Source organism: Pan paniscus, chromosome 10, assembly GCF_029289425.2.
Source record: "Pan paniscus chromosome 10, NHGRI_mPanPan1-v2.0_pri, whole genome shotgun sequence".
In the NCBI taxonomy this organism is placed as follows: domain Eukaryota; kingdom Metazoa; phylum Chordata; class Mammalia; order Primates; family Hominidae; genus Pan; species Pan paniscus.
This window is the reverse complement of record NC_073259.2, coordinates 140,083,893-140,101,632: the sequence shown is the minus strand read 5'-3', so window position 1 is coordinate 140,101,632 and position 17,740 is coordinate 140,083,893. Positions and strand designations below refer to the sequence as shown.

Here is a 17,740-nt window from a genome sequence, read left to right as displayed (position 1 = left end):
TGCTCTGTCTCTCAAAGGCCCATCCCACACTTGAAAGCTTAGCGCCTCACCGAGGTTGTGACCCGAGCACTGCCCTTCGGCAGGATGGCTTCAGCCACCGCAGTGACGTCCGCAATGTCCTTGGCGTTTGGCTTCCCGATATTCATCCTCTCGGCAGCTTTGAACTGATCCATGATGAAAAGCGAGTCGATGAGAACCAAGTCCTTGCGACTCTCCCTGTCGCCTGGACAGTCATCTGCATCTGTAACGACAATAAAACAGAGAAGTGAGGGCCACTGAGAGGGCTTTATAAATCTAAACCTTTTTTTAAAACAGGAAAAAGTTTATAGAATCCAACTACTTTAAATACTGAATTAGGCAATAATTTTTTATTTGTAATCCAAAATATCTAACAATGCTACCTGGATAAATGGGAGAGAACTCTCATGAAACTATCAAACCAAGGACCATTCTGGAAAGCCCTCCAAGAGTATAATTTGCCCCAAATAGTCTGGTATTTTGGAAAATGTCTCCATAGCAATTAGGAGCTGGTATCACAGAGAGATACATGTAGGTGTCTCAGGGTTTAGGGATCTCCCGTCTATCACCAAGAAAGAAAAAAGCAGAACCCTTTCCCAAATGTGGGAAACCGGGAGGAGACCAAACCCGCCACTCCTTCCTCTGGTCCTGCTGGCAGCGTGGGGTCTGGTAAGGTCTGACCTCCCCAAGGCTCCTGTGGGCCACTCCCCAACTCGCATGCAGGTGTCTAACTGTCCCAACAACTGGAATGAGAGCAGGAAAGGCAGACCTTTTCTGGTATGCTCTGTGCATCTGTTTAGAAAGTCTAATACCAAGTAAAATAAACTACTCAAAACTGGTGTGTTGAACAAACACAGCACAGCCTGAATAAATATATCTAGGTCCATAAAACAATGATGTTTATAAATCTAGAGAAAAATATTTTTACATCCTTCACAACATGATCAAGTGCCCCGATAACTGTGCCAGGTTAATAAATTAAAAGCACGGAATTTAATAAAATTCTATTCAATATAAAGATACTTATTAAATATTTCTAATTTTTTATTTTATCAAACTAAAAGAAATTTTCTAAATCTTATTTTAAGTCTTTGTAAGTACTCCGGCTTCTGCTTTTAACCCTGAATTCTTCCAAAGGCTGGGAGCGCACCTTCCTCTCCGCTTGTGTCCTCCCCATCAGGCTTCGGCCAGGGCCACTGAGAACTCGGCAGGAAGGCGCCTTCGTACAGCTTCATCAGGTCCAGGAGGGGCAGCTCAGCTGCAGAGGGTTGCGGGCAGAAGGGCTGTTACTTTATAACAACAACTGTCATTTAAATTGGGAAGGAGCAGCGGCCAGGAGAACCACGGTAAGAAGGGCAAGGGGCTTCCTCTCACATGTATTCCTTTTTCCAGCTTTAGATCACTCCTTGGAAAAAGATTATATTGTCTAAAAGCACACTTGTTTTTTCTAAAAACTAAAATGGTTGCCCATTACTGATAAAAGGTGTAAAATATTTTGTTGGGGGATGCAAGGGGAATGATGAGAAATTACTTAGTAGGTGCAACACACATTTGGGTCATGACATACCAGAGACCCAGACTTCACCACTACACAGTACAGCCAGGAAACGGCACTGTACTTGCACCCCTGAAATTTATGCAAATTTTAAAAAGTATAAAATATTTTCTCTATAAAGATGAGAATCTTTGAAAGAAACTCAATTGTATTCACAAAAGATTTAAAATATCTGAAATAATCTAAATGAACAGTAACAGTATAGACTAATAAATAAAAATGTAAAAAATGAACACCATTGATAGGAAATAACTGATGAAGATGATATATAAAAATACAAAACATCAAATGAAACAAAAAGCAAAAATGTTAAAAAGTATAATAAAACATAATTAAGCTTTTTTAATAAAACACTCACCCTAATTGCTTAAAAAAAAATACCACACATTAATTAAATCCCCAATAACAGTGGGCAAAGGATATGAAGCTGTTACATACATAAAAGTGTAAAGGGCAATAAAATGTTTTTTCATTAATCATCCCTGGAAATCAGTGCACAATTTGTTAAGTACCAAATTATCAACCACCTTAAAATCATAACACTGGGAAACTATTATGAATTAGATACTCTCACATGCTGCTGATAATGGCATAAACTGGCTGGATTTTTCTGGAAATCAACACGGAAAGCTGAAGGGCTTTGGAATCCAATGCCCTCAACCTCATCATTTCCCCCTTTAGTGAGTCTATCCAGAGGAATGACAGAAATGTGAACCCAGATTTCTGTTCAAAGAATGTTCACACAGTGGTAGATCTAACAGGGGAAAACACTTTAGTTGGGCTGTGTACTTGTGATATGTGAGCTTGTTTGCATCTGTATTTTATGTCAAAGACTGTTGAGCCAAAACAACAAATGCCATGGACAAGCACCCTACAAGGACCATGTTAAAGGCACTGTCCACTTGGGACTAGCAAAACACTTTTTGAATTCATTTGCTCAGGATGTTAAATATTTGCCACACTGGCTTGATGGACATAGACCTAATGGAGCCCAGTGAAAGTAAGTGTTGGCTGTGGAATCCAGGTGGTGTGTCCATGGTGTTCCTAACAAGGTTCTTCACCTTTCCTGTCTGTCTGATGCTTACAGAGCGAAATGCTGGGATGCACCACTACAGCATATGATGCTATATGTAAGTAGGAAAAACAAGCCAAACCACTGGAAACTTCCAGTAAGAAGATAATTCTGTAAGGTGTCTCAGAACAAACAATACACAGAAATCGGCCTCCACATATGGAAATGAGTTAGAAAATGAAATCGAAGAAAAAAAAACCTGTTTAGACAGAAAATTAAATACAGTCGTCCCTCAGTATCCTTGAGAAGGTGGTTCCAAGGCCCCTTTCGATACCAAAATCCAAGGATGCTCAAGTCCCTTATATAAAGTAATGTATATTTGCACGTAACCTATACACATCCTCTCATATATTTTAAATAATCTCTAGGTTACTTATAATACCTAATACAATGTGAATGCTATGTAAATAGTTGTTACACATTTTTTTGGTATCTTTTTTGTAATTGTTGTACCGTTATTTTGGCTTATTTGGTTTGGGGGGTTTTTTTGGTTGGCTGTTTTTTTTTATATATATTTCTTTTAGAGATGGGGTCTTGCTACGTTGCCCAGGCTGAACTTGAACTCCTGGGCTCAAGTGACCATCCTGCCTCAGTCTCCCAAGCAGCCAGGATTACAGGTGTGAGCCACCACACCCAGCTGTGTTCTTATTTTTTACTGTTTTGCTTTGTTTTGTTTTTGGTAAATATTTTCTATCTGTAGTTGATCAAATTCATGGATTTGAAACCCATGGACATGAAGAGCTAAATATACTTAGAATTAAACTTTCAAAAATTCCACATCTCTGTGAAGAAAGCTCTAAGAGGTTCCTGAAGACCATGAAGAAGCCTTGACCCAACGAGAGGCTCTGCTCATGGATTCAGCTCGACACCATAAAGACAATGGGATCCCCAGGAACCCACCTCCTGGTGTTCACTCCTGGTCTCTCCCACACTGACCTGGCCTGACCGGTGTGACCACCATATGTGAGAATGACCGTAGGTGACTTCCAAGACTCAGCTACAAAAGATACTACAGTGTCTATCCTGCTCCCTCATGGATATTTGCTCTGGGACACCAGCCCCAGGTCAGGAGGACACTCAGCCTGCCCTCAGCGTGCAACCAGAGCCCATCAGCTGGCAGAATGAACCAGCCTGGAATGGCATCCTCCAGCCTGCTACATCAAGCCTTCTGAAAACCATCTTCACAGGAGACCTGTGCCACAACCACCCAGCAAGGCTGCTCCCAAACTCTGCCCCACAGAGAGTATACAGCGCTAATTTAATAGGATATCTAGTAAGTCAAGAATGCGCACCATAATCAGATAGCCCCTACAACAAGAATACAGAAAGCTAACAGAGAAGAGGAAATGAAATAATTTGTAAATACTTGCCTGATGCTTTAACCATAAAGAGATTGACTAAAGAACAGGTGAGAAAATACAAGATAAATTTTAAAATTAGGATAGATCTAGGCCCAATTATTAATAGAACAGGCTTAAATTTAATACAAATGTACTAAACACTCCAATTTAGAGACATAGGGACGTTAGAATAAACTGTAGGGCAGAGAAGACCAACTATATGCTGTTTACAAGAGACATGCTTTACAAAAGAACACAGATCAGAAGTTAACAGAAACTCTCTCTAGAGGAAACTCCTTCACTGTCAGGCCTAAAGTAACTTCCACAATGAAGTTCCAATATGTGGGCGGCAAGCCATCCAGGTGCCGAGGCAAGAGACCGAGGGCACGAGCTGTTCCAGTGTAATAAAATATATAAAACAACAAGAGTTATACTAGATCTAGATCACAGACATGATTATATACGAATATCATTAATCACTAGTTTGTAGCAATTACTCTTTATTCCAATATTATAATAATCCTCGCTCTATAATCATAACCTAGGAAAAGCCAGGCCATACAGAGATAGGAGCTGAGGAGACATAGTGAGGAGTGACCAGAAGACAAGAGGGCGAGCCTTCTGTTATGCCCGGACAGGGCCACCAGAGGGCTCCTGGGTCTAGCGGTAACGCCAGGATCTGGGAAGACACCTGTTGTAGCCTCAGTGTCAAGGAAAAACACCCGCTACTTAGTGGACAGGGAAAGGGAGTCTCCCTTTCCTGGGGGGAGTTTAGAGAAGACTCTACTCCTCCACCTCTTGTGGAGGGCCTGACATCAGTCAGGCCCGCGCACAGTTATCCGGAGGCCTAACCGTCTCCCTGTGATGCTGTGCTTCAGTGGTCACACTCCTAGTCTGCTTTCATGTTCCATCCTGTACACGTGGCTCTGCCTTTTAGATAACAGTAGCAAAATTAGTGAAAGTACTAAAAGTCTCTGATATGCAGAAATAATGGCGTAAGCTGTCTCTGTCTCTCCCTCTCTCTCTCTGCCTCGGCTGCCAGGCAGGGGAGGGCCCCCTGTCCAGTGGACACGTAACCCACGTGACCCTACCTATCATTGGAGATGACTCACACTCTTTACCCTGCCCCTTTTGCTTTGTATCCAATAAATAATAGCGCAGCCAGACATTCGGGGCCACTACCAGTCTCCGCGTCTTGGTGGGAGTGGTCCCCTGGGCCCAGCTGTCTTTTATCTCTTTGTCTCGTGTCTTTATTTCCACAATCTCTCGTCTCCGCACACGGTGGGAAGAAACCCACCGACCCTGTGGGGCTGGTCCCTACACCAATAAATTGTCAAAAATCACAAAGTACGCTAGGAAACAATGTACCATCAGCAGAAACCAGGATTCATAACCGACAGCAGAATCAGACCTGCAAAAACATCACCCATGCTATTATTAGGCAGAGATTATAAAATTTCATATTTGAAGAAATAAAAGACGACTGAAAGTCTGAATACAGAGCAAGAGATAATTTTAAAATTTCACGTAGGTTTTCTAAAAAACCATTGGGAATGTCTTAAAACAAACTGGTAACTGGAATTTAACACTTAATCAATGGGTTAACAAAAGACTAGGAAGAGCTTAAAAGAGAATTCATAAAATAGAACACAGACGTGATAAAATTATCCAGAATCAAGTAAAACTGATGACATAATAGGATAACAATTCTAAACCTATATATGCACATACTAACATAGTCTCAAAATACATAAAATGAAAACTGACAGAAACTTAAGGAGAAATAGGTACTCATTATCAAAATAGAACATTTTAACATACTTCTCTCAGTAATTGATAAAGCAAGAAGACAAAAATCAGTAAGGATAAGAACTGGATAATGCAATTAACAAGTTCTACCTGGTGGACTGAGAGAGAGAATTGTACCATAACCTGATGAATGCATGTTGTTTTAAAGCATGTATGGAATGTTTATAAACTGGTCCATTCAAATCCAGGTCAGTGAGAATCCCATACATCTTCTCTCTGATCAAAATGCAATTAATGTAGAATAATAATAAAAATATATATTGAAAACCCTGTATTGTTTGGAAATTAAGAAACATCCTTCTAAATAACTCATGGGTCAATAAAATATATATACAGGGGAAATCAGAAAATATTTAAAACTGAGTAATAAATATGATATTCAGCTAAAGCAGTATTACGGAAAAATTCAGACCCTTAAATGTTTATATTAATGAGCTGATGAAAATTAGGAAGCTAGTCATCCAAGTTAAAAACTCAGAAAAAGATGTTTTTAAAAAAGAAATACTAAGAGCAGAAACAAAACAGAAAACAATATACAGGCGCCAGATTAAAAAAAAAAAGAATCTGACAAACTTTTGACAAGACTATCAAGAAAACAGACAGGCATAAATACACAGTATTAGGGGAAAGAAGGGACATACATATAAACACAGCCGAGATCGGAAACACTGTAAGGAGAAATTATTGACAATGTATGCCAATAAATTTTAAAATGTAGATGAAATAAAGAAATTCCTAGAAAATGTGACTATCATAATTGACTATGAAGAAAAGAAAAAGTCATATTCCTCAATTTAATTTATGAGGGCCAGGCGCGGTGGCTCAGCCTGTAACCCCAGCACTTTGGGAGGCTCAGGTGGGCAGATCACCTGAGGTCAGGAGTTGGAGACCAGCCTGGGCAACACAGTAAAACCCTATCTCTACTAAAAATATAAAAAATAGCCAGGCATGGTGGCTGGTGGCTGTAATCCCAGCTACTCAGGAGGCTGAGGCAGGAGAATCGCTTGAACCCAGGAGGCGGAGGTTGCAGTGAGCTGAGATCGTGCCACTGCACTCCAGCCTGGGCGACAGAGCAAGACTGTCAAAACAAACAAACAAAGCATGCAATACCCACCTACAACATAAACACTGAAGAAGAGATACAAACTTCACTAATCTTATAAAAATATCTACAAGAACCCTATACACCATGTCCATTTATGAAACATTAAAGGTATCATCATAGTCATCCTGAGAGCAGTAGTGAAGAGCACACCGTAGGACACGTCAGGCCAAGGCTTCCACGCACTGCAAATCCTCAGAAGAACACTGGTTATCCCATTTACAACTGAGAAAAACACCACGGAGAGCTCAGACAACCTGACCAAGGCCGTGGGGTCAGTAGGCAACAAACATTAGGTTTGAACCATGCAGTTATGACTCAACACTCTAATGCTCTGCCTTTCTACTGAAAGTGCTCCCTTTCAAAGCAAGAACAAGCCAAAGTTGTCCACCACTAGCATGAACTCAACACTTTACAGAAAGTCCTACCTAGCACAAAACGGCAAGAAAAAGTAGTATAAAAGGAACAAGGATTATAAAGGAAAAACTCTTCAGATAAGTATACAAAGTCTTTGTATACAAGACTGTATACAAAGACTTTGTATACAAGACTGTATACAAAGACTTTGTATACAAGACTGTATACAAAGACTTTGTATACAAGACTGTATACAAAGACTTTGTATACAAGACTGTATACAAAGACTTTGTATACAAGACTGTATACAAAGACTTTGTATACAAGACTGTATACAAAGACTTTGTATACAAGACTGTATACAAAGACTTTGTATACAAGACTGTATACAAAGACTTTGTATACAAGACTGTATACAAAGACTTTGTATACAAGACTGTATACAAAGACTTTGTATACAAGACTGTATACAAAGACTTTGTATACAAGACTGTATACAAAGACTTTGTATACAAGACTGTATACAAAGACTTTGTATACAAGACTGTATACAAAGACTTTGTATACAAGACTGTATACAAAGACTTTGTATACAAGACTGTATACAAAGACTTTGTATACAAGACTGTATACAAAGACTTTGTATACAAGACTGTATACAAAGACTTTGTATACAAGACTGTATACAAAGACTTTGTATACAAGACTGTATACAAAGACTTTGTATACAAGACTGTATACAAAGTCTTTGTATACAAGACTGTATACAAAGACTTTGTATACAAGACTGTATACAAAGACTTTGTATACAAGACTGTATACAAAGACTTTGTATACAAGACTGTATACAAAGACTTTGTATACAAGACTGTATACAAAGACTTTGTATACAAGACTGTATACAAAGACTTTGTATACAAGACTGTATACAAAGACTTTGTATACAAGACTGTATACAAAGACTTTGTATACAAGACTGTATACAAAGACTTTGTATACAAGACTGTATACAAAGACTTTGTATACAAGACTGTATACAAAGACTTTGTATACAAGACTGTATACAAAGACTTTGTATACAAGACTGTATACAAAGACTTTGTATACAAGACTTGTATACAAAGACTTTGTATACAAGACTTGTATACAAAGACTTTGTATACAAGACTGTATACAAAGACTTTGTATACAAGACTGTATACAAAGACTTTGTATACAAGACTGTATACAAAGACTTTGTATACAAGACTGTATACAAAGACTTTGTATACAAGACTGTATACAAAGACTTTGTATACAAGACTGTATACAAAGACTTTGTATACAAGACTGTATACAAAGACTTTGTATACAAGACTGTATACAAAGACTTTGTATACAAGACTGTATACAAAGACTTTGTATACAAGACTGTATACAAAGACTTTGTATACAAGACTGTATACAAAGACTTTGTATACAAGACTGTATACAAAGACTTTGTATACAAGACTGTATACAAAGACTTTGTATACAAGACTGTATACAAAGACTTTGTATACAAGACTGTATACAAAGAATTAACGAACAGAGTTCAGAAAAGTTGCTGAGTATAAGAGAAATAAAATCAACTGTACTGACACATACCAGCAATATATTTAAAATATAATTTTAGAAAATATACCATTTAGCACAACTTTTAAAAACATATAGTACCTAGAATTAAATCTAACAAAAGAGACACAATCATGAAATTGTATGGAAAGCTATTTAGGAAGACCTAAGTGAAGGGGAGAACTATATTTTGATCATAGACTGGAAAGGCTGAACTTCATAAAGACAGCAATTCTCACAAAACATCCATTAATGCAATTAAATTCTAATCAAAACTCCCAATAGGTTTTTCTGTGAAACTTGATGAGCTGATTCTAGCAAGTTTCTGAAACAGTCCCCAAATAGACAAGATCCTCCTAACACAGAGCAAGGCAGAAGAACTTACCTAACCAGATATCAAGAACTATTATAAAGCTATAGTAAGAAAGACAGTGTGGTATCAGTACAGACTGGTACAAATTTGCCAATAAAAGAATAAAGATCCCAGAAAGAGCCATGCATAGAAGGAAACCTGTTTTACATCTGAGCTGGCACTTAAGATCAGTGGGGAAAAGATAGGCTTTTCAATATGGCTTTCCAAATATGCATTTTGGGGAAAAAAAGGAAACTGCACTCATTTCCCAACCTAAGAGTAAAAGCAGAAAAATTTTAGATGATATATCTTTGTGAACAAGATTGACAAATTCAACTACAGTAAGTCCTCACTAAACATCATCAATAGGTTGGTTCTTAGAAATTGTAACTTTGAGCAAAATGACGTATAGCTGATCGGTGGACAACTTGGGTTGGAACTGTGAGGGTCCTCTTCCATGCAGATTTTATCCACAGCAGGACCAACCCCTTCCCCTCCCCCTCACCCACTCCCTCCTCATCCTACTCAACGTGAAGATGACGAGGATGAAGACCTTTATAATTATTCGCTTCCACTTAATAAATAGTAAATGTATTTTCTCTTCCTTATTTTTTAACAACATTTTCTTTTCTCCAGCTTACTTTGTTGTAAGAATACAGTACGTAATATTAAATACACATAACATACAAAATAGGCCAGGCACGATGGCTCACATCTGTAAACCCAGCACTTTGTGAAGCCAAGATGGGAGGCTCGCTTGAGCCCAGGAGTTTGAGACTAGCCTGAAATCCCGTATCTACAAAAAACACAAAAATCAGCTGGGCGTGGTAGCACGCACTATTGTCCCAGCTACTTGGGAGCCTGAGGTGGAAGGATCGTCTGAGCCCAAGAAGTCAAGGCTGCAGTGAGCTGTGATCCGCCACTCACTCCAGCCTAGGTGTCAGAGTGAGACTCTGTCTCAAAAAAGAAAAAGAAAAAGAAAAAAACCACATAAAATATGTGTTCATTGACTGTTTCATGTTATTGATAAGGCTTCCAGTCAACAGTAGGCTATTAGTAAGTTTTGAAGGAGTCAAAAGCTATATGCAAATTTTCAACAGTGCAGGTGGTGGGGGCGGGTTGGCACTCCTAATCCCCACATTGTTCAAGGGTCAACTGTATAACAAAACCAATTTTTTTTTCCTCATGGCTATAATAAAACAACATTAATGTAACGTCATTTCACTTAAAGTTGCAGTTTCCAGGAACTTATTGACAACATTAAATGAGGACTTGCTGTGTGCTGAAATTAAGAACGCCTTTCATCGAAAGGTACTGCAAAGAGTGAAAAGACACACCACCAACTGGGAAAATGTCACTGCAACACAGAACTGACCAAGAATTCATGTCCAGAATGTATAAAGACCATCACCAACAAGTCAATAAGGAAAGAAAACTCAACACCAAAATAAGCCAAAATGAACAAAGGAAGAAACATGAAAAGATGCTTCACTTCATCAGTTATCACAAAAGTGCAAATTAAAACCACAAGGAGATATACTTTTTACCCCCAGAGTGGCAGACAGTATCAAGAGTTCTTGAGATGTGTTATAGCAATTAAAGAATGGCAATAAAACTAAAGATATATATATATATGTAATTGTTTTTAAAAAGAGTTCCTTCTTAGGCTGGGCGCGGTGGCTCAAGCCTGTAATCCCAGCACTTCGGGAGGCCGAGGCGGGTGGATCATGAGGTCAGGAGATGCAGAACATCCTGGCTAACATGGTGAAACCCCATCTCTACTAAAAAATACAAAAAATTAGCTGGGCGTGGTGGCGGGCGGCTGTAGTCCCAGCTACTCAGGAGGCTGAGGCAGGAGAATGGCGTGAACCCAGGAGGCGGAGCTTGCAGTGAGCTGAGATCACGCCACTGCACTCCAGCCTGGGTGACAGCGAGACTCCATCTCAAAAAAAAAAAAGGAGTTCCTTCCTGAGATGTGGAGCTTGGCACACCCACTCTAAACAACAGTTACTCTCCTGCCCCTGAGCACAGGCAAGCCACTCATGCACACGTGCCTGGGGAATAGGAGAATGCTCACAGCAAACACAGGGAACCAGGTGAATGGCCACCAACAGCACAAAAAAGAGTCGGTCACATATTTACAAAAAGAATACTGCCTGGCAAAGACACTGATAGCAACACCTAACATTGTGGCTGAAACTCAGGACATCCAGGCTGAGTAGAGAGAGCAAGGCCATCAAACTGTGGTGGACTCGTTCGTATGAAGTTCTCACACACTCAGGATGAACGGCACATTCAGTCAAGCTGTGGTGGGATTCATTCGTATGAAGTTCTCACACACTCAAGATGAACAGCACATTCAGTCAAGCTGTGGTGGATTCATTCGTATGAAGTTCTCACACACTCAGGATGAACGGGACATTCAGTCAAGCTGTGGTGGGATTTGTTCGTATGAAGTTCTCACACACTCAGGATGAACGGGACATTCAGTCAAGCTGTGGTGGGATTTGTTCGTATGAAGTTCTCACACACTCAGGATGAACGGGACATTCAGTCAAGCTGTGGTGGGATTTGTTCGTATGAAGTTCTCACACACTCAGGATGAACGGGACATTCAGTCAAGCTGTGGTGGGATTTGTTCACATGAAGTTCTCACACACTCAGGATGAACGGCACATTCAGTCAAGCTGTGGTGGATTCATTCATATGAAGTTCTCACACACTCAAGATGAACGGTACATTCAGGGAGACACACGCAGGTGGCAGGGAAGAAAGACAGTCAGGGCAGTGTCCGACACACAACCCAGGAGGGCCAGGACCTCCAGGTCAGGAGAGAGAGCAGCAGGAGGCACACAGGGACTGTTTTCCATAAAACAGGCACTGCTGCTGTTGTTACTCAATATATTATTATTCACATCTCACATGTTTTAAATGTTTCTTTTTACTTACTGAATGTTTAATAAGGTAGCAACAGCCTACCTTCCTTGGCTAAATTAGAAAGTTCTGTTTGGTGGTCCACAACGCCTTCATTTGCTTCCTCCTCTTCAATTGTTTCCTCTTCGTCGTCCACTAAAATGGTTATCAGCAAGTGTCACTGAGAGGCACCACCACTTGAGTGTCTGTTACTCATTACACACTATAAGGCTTCGAAATTATTTTGCATAGCTATTACAGAAATTGAAACTGAGCTTTTAAACTTCTCAGGTTAAATTTAATTAAATGGGCAGGAAATTGGAAGTGTATTTCCCCTTCCACTTCAGGCTGTGAATGACAGCCCTGGTTTTTCCACACATGGCAGACCTTCTTCAGGCCAACATACGGAATGCTGTCAACCCTCCTACCTTCCTGCAGAGCCCCACTGTGGAAAGCCCACAGGCATGCCATCTGGGATCACCGTGAAGTCATCATCGCCCATCTCACGAGGCCCAGCCACATCAGCCTAACACTCTCCTTGGCTCTCCTGTCCTCCACAATCACCAACCCAAGCCCACTCCGCTCTCTTCAGCCCTCCAGCCCTGAACCTCACACCTCACTCGCCATAGAGATCTTGGCTCCTGGCAGAGAAAAGAGCAGCTACCAGCATCCCCACAGCCAAACTCCCTCTGTCCACGGACCCTCTCCCCACCTGGGGGCCTGCAGGGGGCCTGCACCATCTCTCCTCTCAGCTGGCTCTCAACTTTTCTTCTCTCACAATCTAACGTAACATCTCTCCCTTCCTACCATCAAAACTCTTCCTCATTTCTTCACTACAAGACCCCCACTGCCCACCAAGAAGGCCTAGGCACCTGACCCCAACCACACAAGTCGCTGGGCCTCCAGGTGCTGCCTTTCCTGACTGTACTCGACACCCTGGTGGCTCACGACAGGCCTGGCCATCCCCTCCTCTTGGAAATGCCTTCTGCCATTCCTTCTGCCTTCTGATCACTTGGTTTCCAGGGTGGAGAGTTTTGGAAAAGAAAAGTAAAGACGACCTCGGGTGGTTAATTTGGCCTTCTCTGAGTTATCCTAAGACATCTTTAGGCATTAAACAGAAGTCAAATAAAAGTCTGTTTCAATACAGTTGAGCACCACATAATGCCGTTTCTGCCAACAATGGACCGCATATGCAATGGGACCCTGTAAGACTGTAATACCGTATCTTTACATTACCTTTCCTGTGTCAAGATATGTTTACATGCACAAATACCACTATATTCCAATTACCCACAGGATTCAGGAGAGTCACCTGTGTGCAGGTTTGTAGCCGGAGGCACAGGCTGCACCATCTAGGTTTGGGTGAGTACTTTGTACGTTCACATAACAACAAAATTGTCCAGCAACGCATCTCTCAGAATATATCCCCGTTGTTAAGAAACACATGACTGTACACAAATGTGCTCCTGAGAATGTGAGAAAATAAGGAAAGTGGAGAGGTCAATCTACATAAAGCCGACCGCAGCTACCAGAGTGCAGGCCAGAGAAAAGGTGTTCCTCATGAAGAAATGACCTAATCCTTTCCAGGTAACAAGAAAGACACAAACCTACTGTACTCTGTTGTGCTTCTCTTGTTGTCTGAAAGGCCAGAGTTCAATCCATCCCCAGTGCAGGATGGTACTATCTAGAATTCAGCACCAGGCCAGGTGTGGTGGCTCACACCTGTAATCCCAGCACTTTGGGAGGCTGAGGCGGGTGGATTACCTGAGGTCAGGAGTTTGAGACCAGACTGGCCAACATGGTGAAACCCCATCTCTACTAAAAATACAAAAATTAGCTGCATAGTAGTCCGCACCTGTAGTCTCAGCTACTCAGGAGGCTGAGGCAAGAGAATCGCTTGGGAGGGGCCTGAAAATGCCACCACAATGCTGTGCCAGTCCTGGGCCATGTGCCCTCAGGCTCCTCACTCATCTGCCACACTGCTGTTTTGTTTCTGTCATACGCAGCAGAACTGAATACTGCCAGTTTCATGCCAACAATCTGGCCGAACTCCCTGTTGACTTCCAAATAAAAATCAACACATAGCAAAGATCAATCTTCAAAAATTTGGAAAAGTTAACACACTTCACCAAATCAAGCCAATAAACCCACACTGATGCTGATCAAAGAGCCGAAGGAGAAACTGCAGGCCTTACCTGGCACCTGACAGGAACCGCCACACAAACACCCAAGAAAGTTTCTCCAACCTCTCTACTCCTGCTCCCCACTCTGTCTCTAAAAATCCAGTCTACTCCTGAGGACTTCTGTACTCAATCCACATGGGTTTGGAAATAGGTCATGGCCGTGGGCTGTCCCCAGCTCACACACTGAGTGCTCAGGTATCTGTTCTCATCTGAACCAGGTTTCTCCAACATCTAAAATTCACATGAGTTTCTCCTGAAATCCCAATCCCAATGGCTGGCAACCATGGGTCTACCAGAGGACATACCAGGGCCACCTCTCAAGGACAGAAACAGGCTTGGCCCTGTGCCACAGGAGCATGGGGCCCCAACACTCTCCAAGATGCACCCAAGTTTCCAAACCTCAAAAAGCAGATACGACCATGTTGCTCCAGAAAACATCCCAAGTCCTCTAGAGATACAAAAAGTACTCTATACACTGAGAGACATCTGGATAAATATAAAGGTTGAGCTTTCCAACCAGCTGAAGATGACAAGACTAAACCCCAAGTCGCCGCAGCTCTGTGTCATCTCATCAGCAGCCCTGGAGATGACAAAGATAGTGCTGAGGGGGAACAGACCTTCGTCATCAGTCAAAGATATGCTAGCTTTTCTTTTTCTTCCAGACATTCCTGAATCCTGAAAGAAAAGAAAGAAAAACCACAAGCATGAGATCCAAACACTCAGAATGGGAAACCAAGACAGCAGTGTCCATGGGACAGGTTGGGGGAGCCCCGGGGCAAGCCTGCTAGGCTGCCCTCAGCCTCCATTTGGGGTCGGGGCAGGGCAGCGGGGGAGCGAGGACATGATCAATGCTCACTGTGTTCAGCTGTCACTGCCAAATTAACACCCCACGTGAGACTAAGGCTATAAAGCACCAGTTTATTTTCAAAGTAGACTGAGTCTATAATGAAAGGGAGTAATAGGCGGGGCACGGTGGCTCACGCCTGTAATCCTAGCACTTTGGGAGGCCAAGGCGGACGGAATGCCTGAGCTCAGGAGTTTGAGACCAGCCTGGGCAACACGGTGAAACCCCATCTCTACTAAAGTACAAAAAAAAAAAAAAAATTAGCCAGGTGTGGCGGCGTGCGCCTGTAGTCCTAGCTACTCAGGAGGCTGAGGCAGGAGAATTGCTTGAACCTGGGAGGCAGAGGTTGCAGTGAGCTGAGATCGTGCCACTTCACTCCAGCCTGGGCGACAGAGCAAGACTCTGTCTCAAAAACAAAAAAAAAAAAAAAAAGAAAAGAAAGGGAGTAATAGTCACAGCCTACAAATTCCTCTGGATAAGAATGAAAAGGCCCACTCTACTGGAGCTGCTTCTACTCCTTCTCACACAGCACAGTAACAACCCCAAACTTACCAGAGAACTTTCCTGTAATGCGTCAAATCCTTTAGGTCTCAATTCTTTCCCTAGAGAGACAAGGAGCACAGTTCGTTCCCAAGGCCCCCCATGCTTGGCGAGGGCGTCTCTGCTTTCCAGGCAGGGTCCTGCTGCCTCCACCCACGTGCAGGGAAAGGAAGGACGCGTGAGTTCTGCCTCCTCCTCATCATCATCACGCAGGGCAGTGGTTTTTACTAACTTGTGGCTCTATGACTTTCAGCAGCAGCCACCTCTCAGCCTCGGGTTCCTCATCAATAATGGGGGAACACAATGCCCACCCTCCTGGGGGTGTCCTCAGAGGCAAAGGAAACAGTGAATGCTGCCGCCACTGGTGCCGTGCACATCCTAAGTGGAGTGGCACATAACGAGCGGAGGCAGCTGCCGAAGAAACATCAAAGGAAGAACGACAGGGAGGCGTCACCCAGCCAGGCACCCAAGGATCCTCCTGCATGGCAAACACCTCAGGAAGCTCCTCACTCACTGTCCAGGGACTGAACCCCAGTTCTGTGTCCCAGAGTTTATCAACTTGGGGGTGCTGACTCACACTAGCACATCTCAAAAGCACTGAAGCATAAAACTAGGATGGCCACACAAAGAGAAATGTAACAATCAGGCAGCTGGCTGATGAGCAGATGTCCTCTGTGGGAAGCCACAGCGCCAGGAGACTGCCTGCTGAGAAAAGAATCCGAACAAAATACCACCCAAGCGTGGTGAGCCTTTTTTTAAAGGGTCCTACCTCTCCTGGAAACTTTCTGTAAATTTAAGGCCTTCTTCCTTTTTTCTTCTAATTCTACTCGTAGTTTTATTTCCACAACCTAAATGCAAAGGATTAAATGAATAAGCACATTACTAAGGATGGGAATTACAGACGTTCTGCATACAAAACACTAAAGCACATAAGCAGAGTCTAAAAACAGTGTTTTCCAGCCTCGTCAGTTTGGTGCTTTTTCATTTATTTCATACTAACTACATCCTGCCCAGGTTCTATTAGGTGGTGAGGTAAGAATTAAAATTTCAAAAAAGGAAAGCAAGTGAGCGAGCAGCCGCTCTAGAAGTAACCGTGGTGGTGACTCACGCTAACCCTGAAACAACGCCCAGAGCCCCTCCACGGCATGAAGCACCTCAGAGGGCAGCCACAGCTGAGGTGCATCCCCTGTGCAAGACAGACGGAGGCACGAGCAGCTCATTCAAAGGCCAACAAGCAACAGCCCAGGAGAGTGCACACGTTGCTGACTCTGGTGCTCGAAAGCTTCCTAAGCAAGGTGCCCGAGCTCTGGTCTCGGGAAGTGGCCTCACCAGCTCCGACAGACTGATTCTTACGACCCCATGACAACGGCAGCACTCGCCTGTTCAATATTCGACCAAAAGCACTCTATCTCCCGGGCCGTGGAGGCGGCTATCCGCCTCAGTCTGCTCTGCTCTTCCTTCTTCCCCCTTTCTTCACGGAGCTGCTTCTCCTCATGATGGCGCACCACAGTTCTAACGAGCTGGTGAATAAAAGTGCAAGAATTGTATGTTGTACTCTATGTCATGCTGGAAAAAAAAGGATATGTAACTTTTTTTAAATCTTCTCAGACTAAAATTACATACAATTCACTGTCATATACATCCTCGTATGCTCTTAGGGTGGATTAGGAGAAACATGACTATAAGCAAAAACCACCATCAATATTTAGCTTGACTTTTCTAGAAAGTGTTTTTATACTTTTCACCAAATACACATTATTTTCCTCAAAACTAGAATACCACATTGTGCTATAATCTTCTTTTCCCATTTAATAGATGATTAACATCTCCCCATTCAATAAACATGGGTCGGCATCTCATTTCATGAATGCCGCACCAGTTATAGAAATTATTGGGCTGCGATAATTCACATTTTTAAAGCTTTTGCTTTAAATTGTCAAACTGCTTTCCAAAAGTTTAGACACTTTGCATACCCACCAACAGAACCTCAAATGGGTGGAGAGAATTAAGATGAGAAAACCTTTGGAGCCCTGAGAGCACAATGGCTGTCACCCCCACGCCC

General features: G+C 42.3%; 1 protein-coding gene across 31 annotated transcripts in view; it reads right to left on the bottom strand.

Moving 5' to 3' along the window:
• LOC100971447 (E1A-binding protein p400) overlaps positions 1-17,740 on the bottom strand; it is a 131,147-nt gene that overhangs the window by 73,941 nt on the left and 39,466 nt on the right. For all 31 annotated transcript variants that reach the window (XM_055096402.1, XM_034934876.2, XM_055096401.1 and 28 more), the window contains 7 exons: positions 17,058-17,198; positions 16,448-16,526; positions 15,691-15,740; positions 14,912-14,969; positions 12,178-12,267; positions 1,169-1,276; positions 51-241 (listed from right to left, as the gene is read on the bottom strand). In XM_055096402.1, the coding sequence (XP_054952377.1) occupies positions 51-241; positions 1,169-1,276; positions 12,178-12,267; positions 14,912-14,969; positions 15,691-15,740; positions 16,448-16,526; positions 17,058-17,198 (717 nt within the window). The remainder of the gene's footprint in view (positions 1-50; positions 242-1,168; positions 1,277-12,177; positions 12,268-14,911; positions 14,970-15,690; positions 15,741-16,447; positions 16,527-17,057; positions 17,199-17,740) is intronic.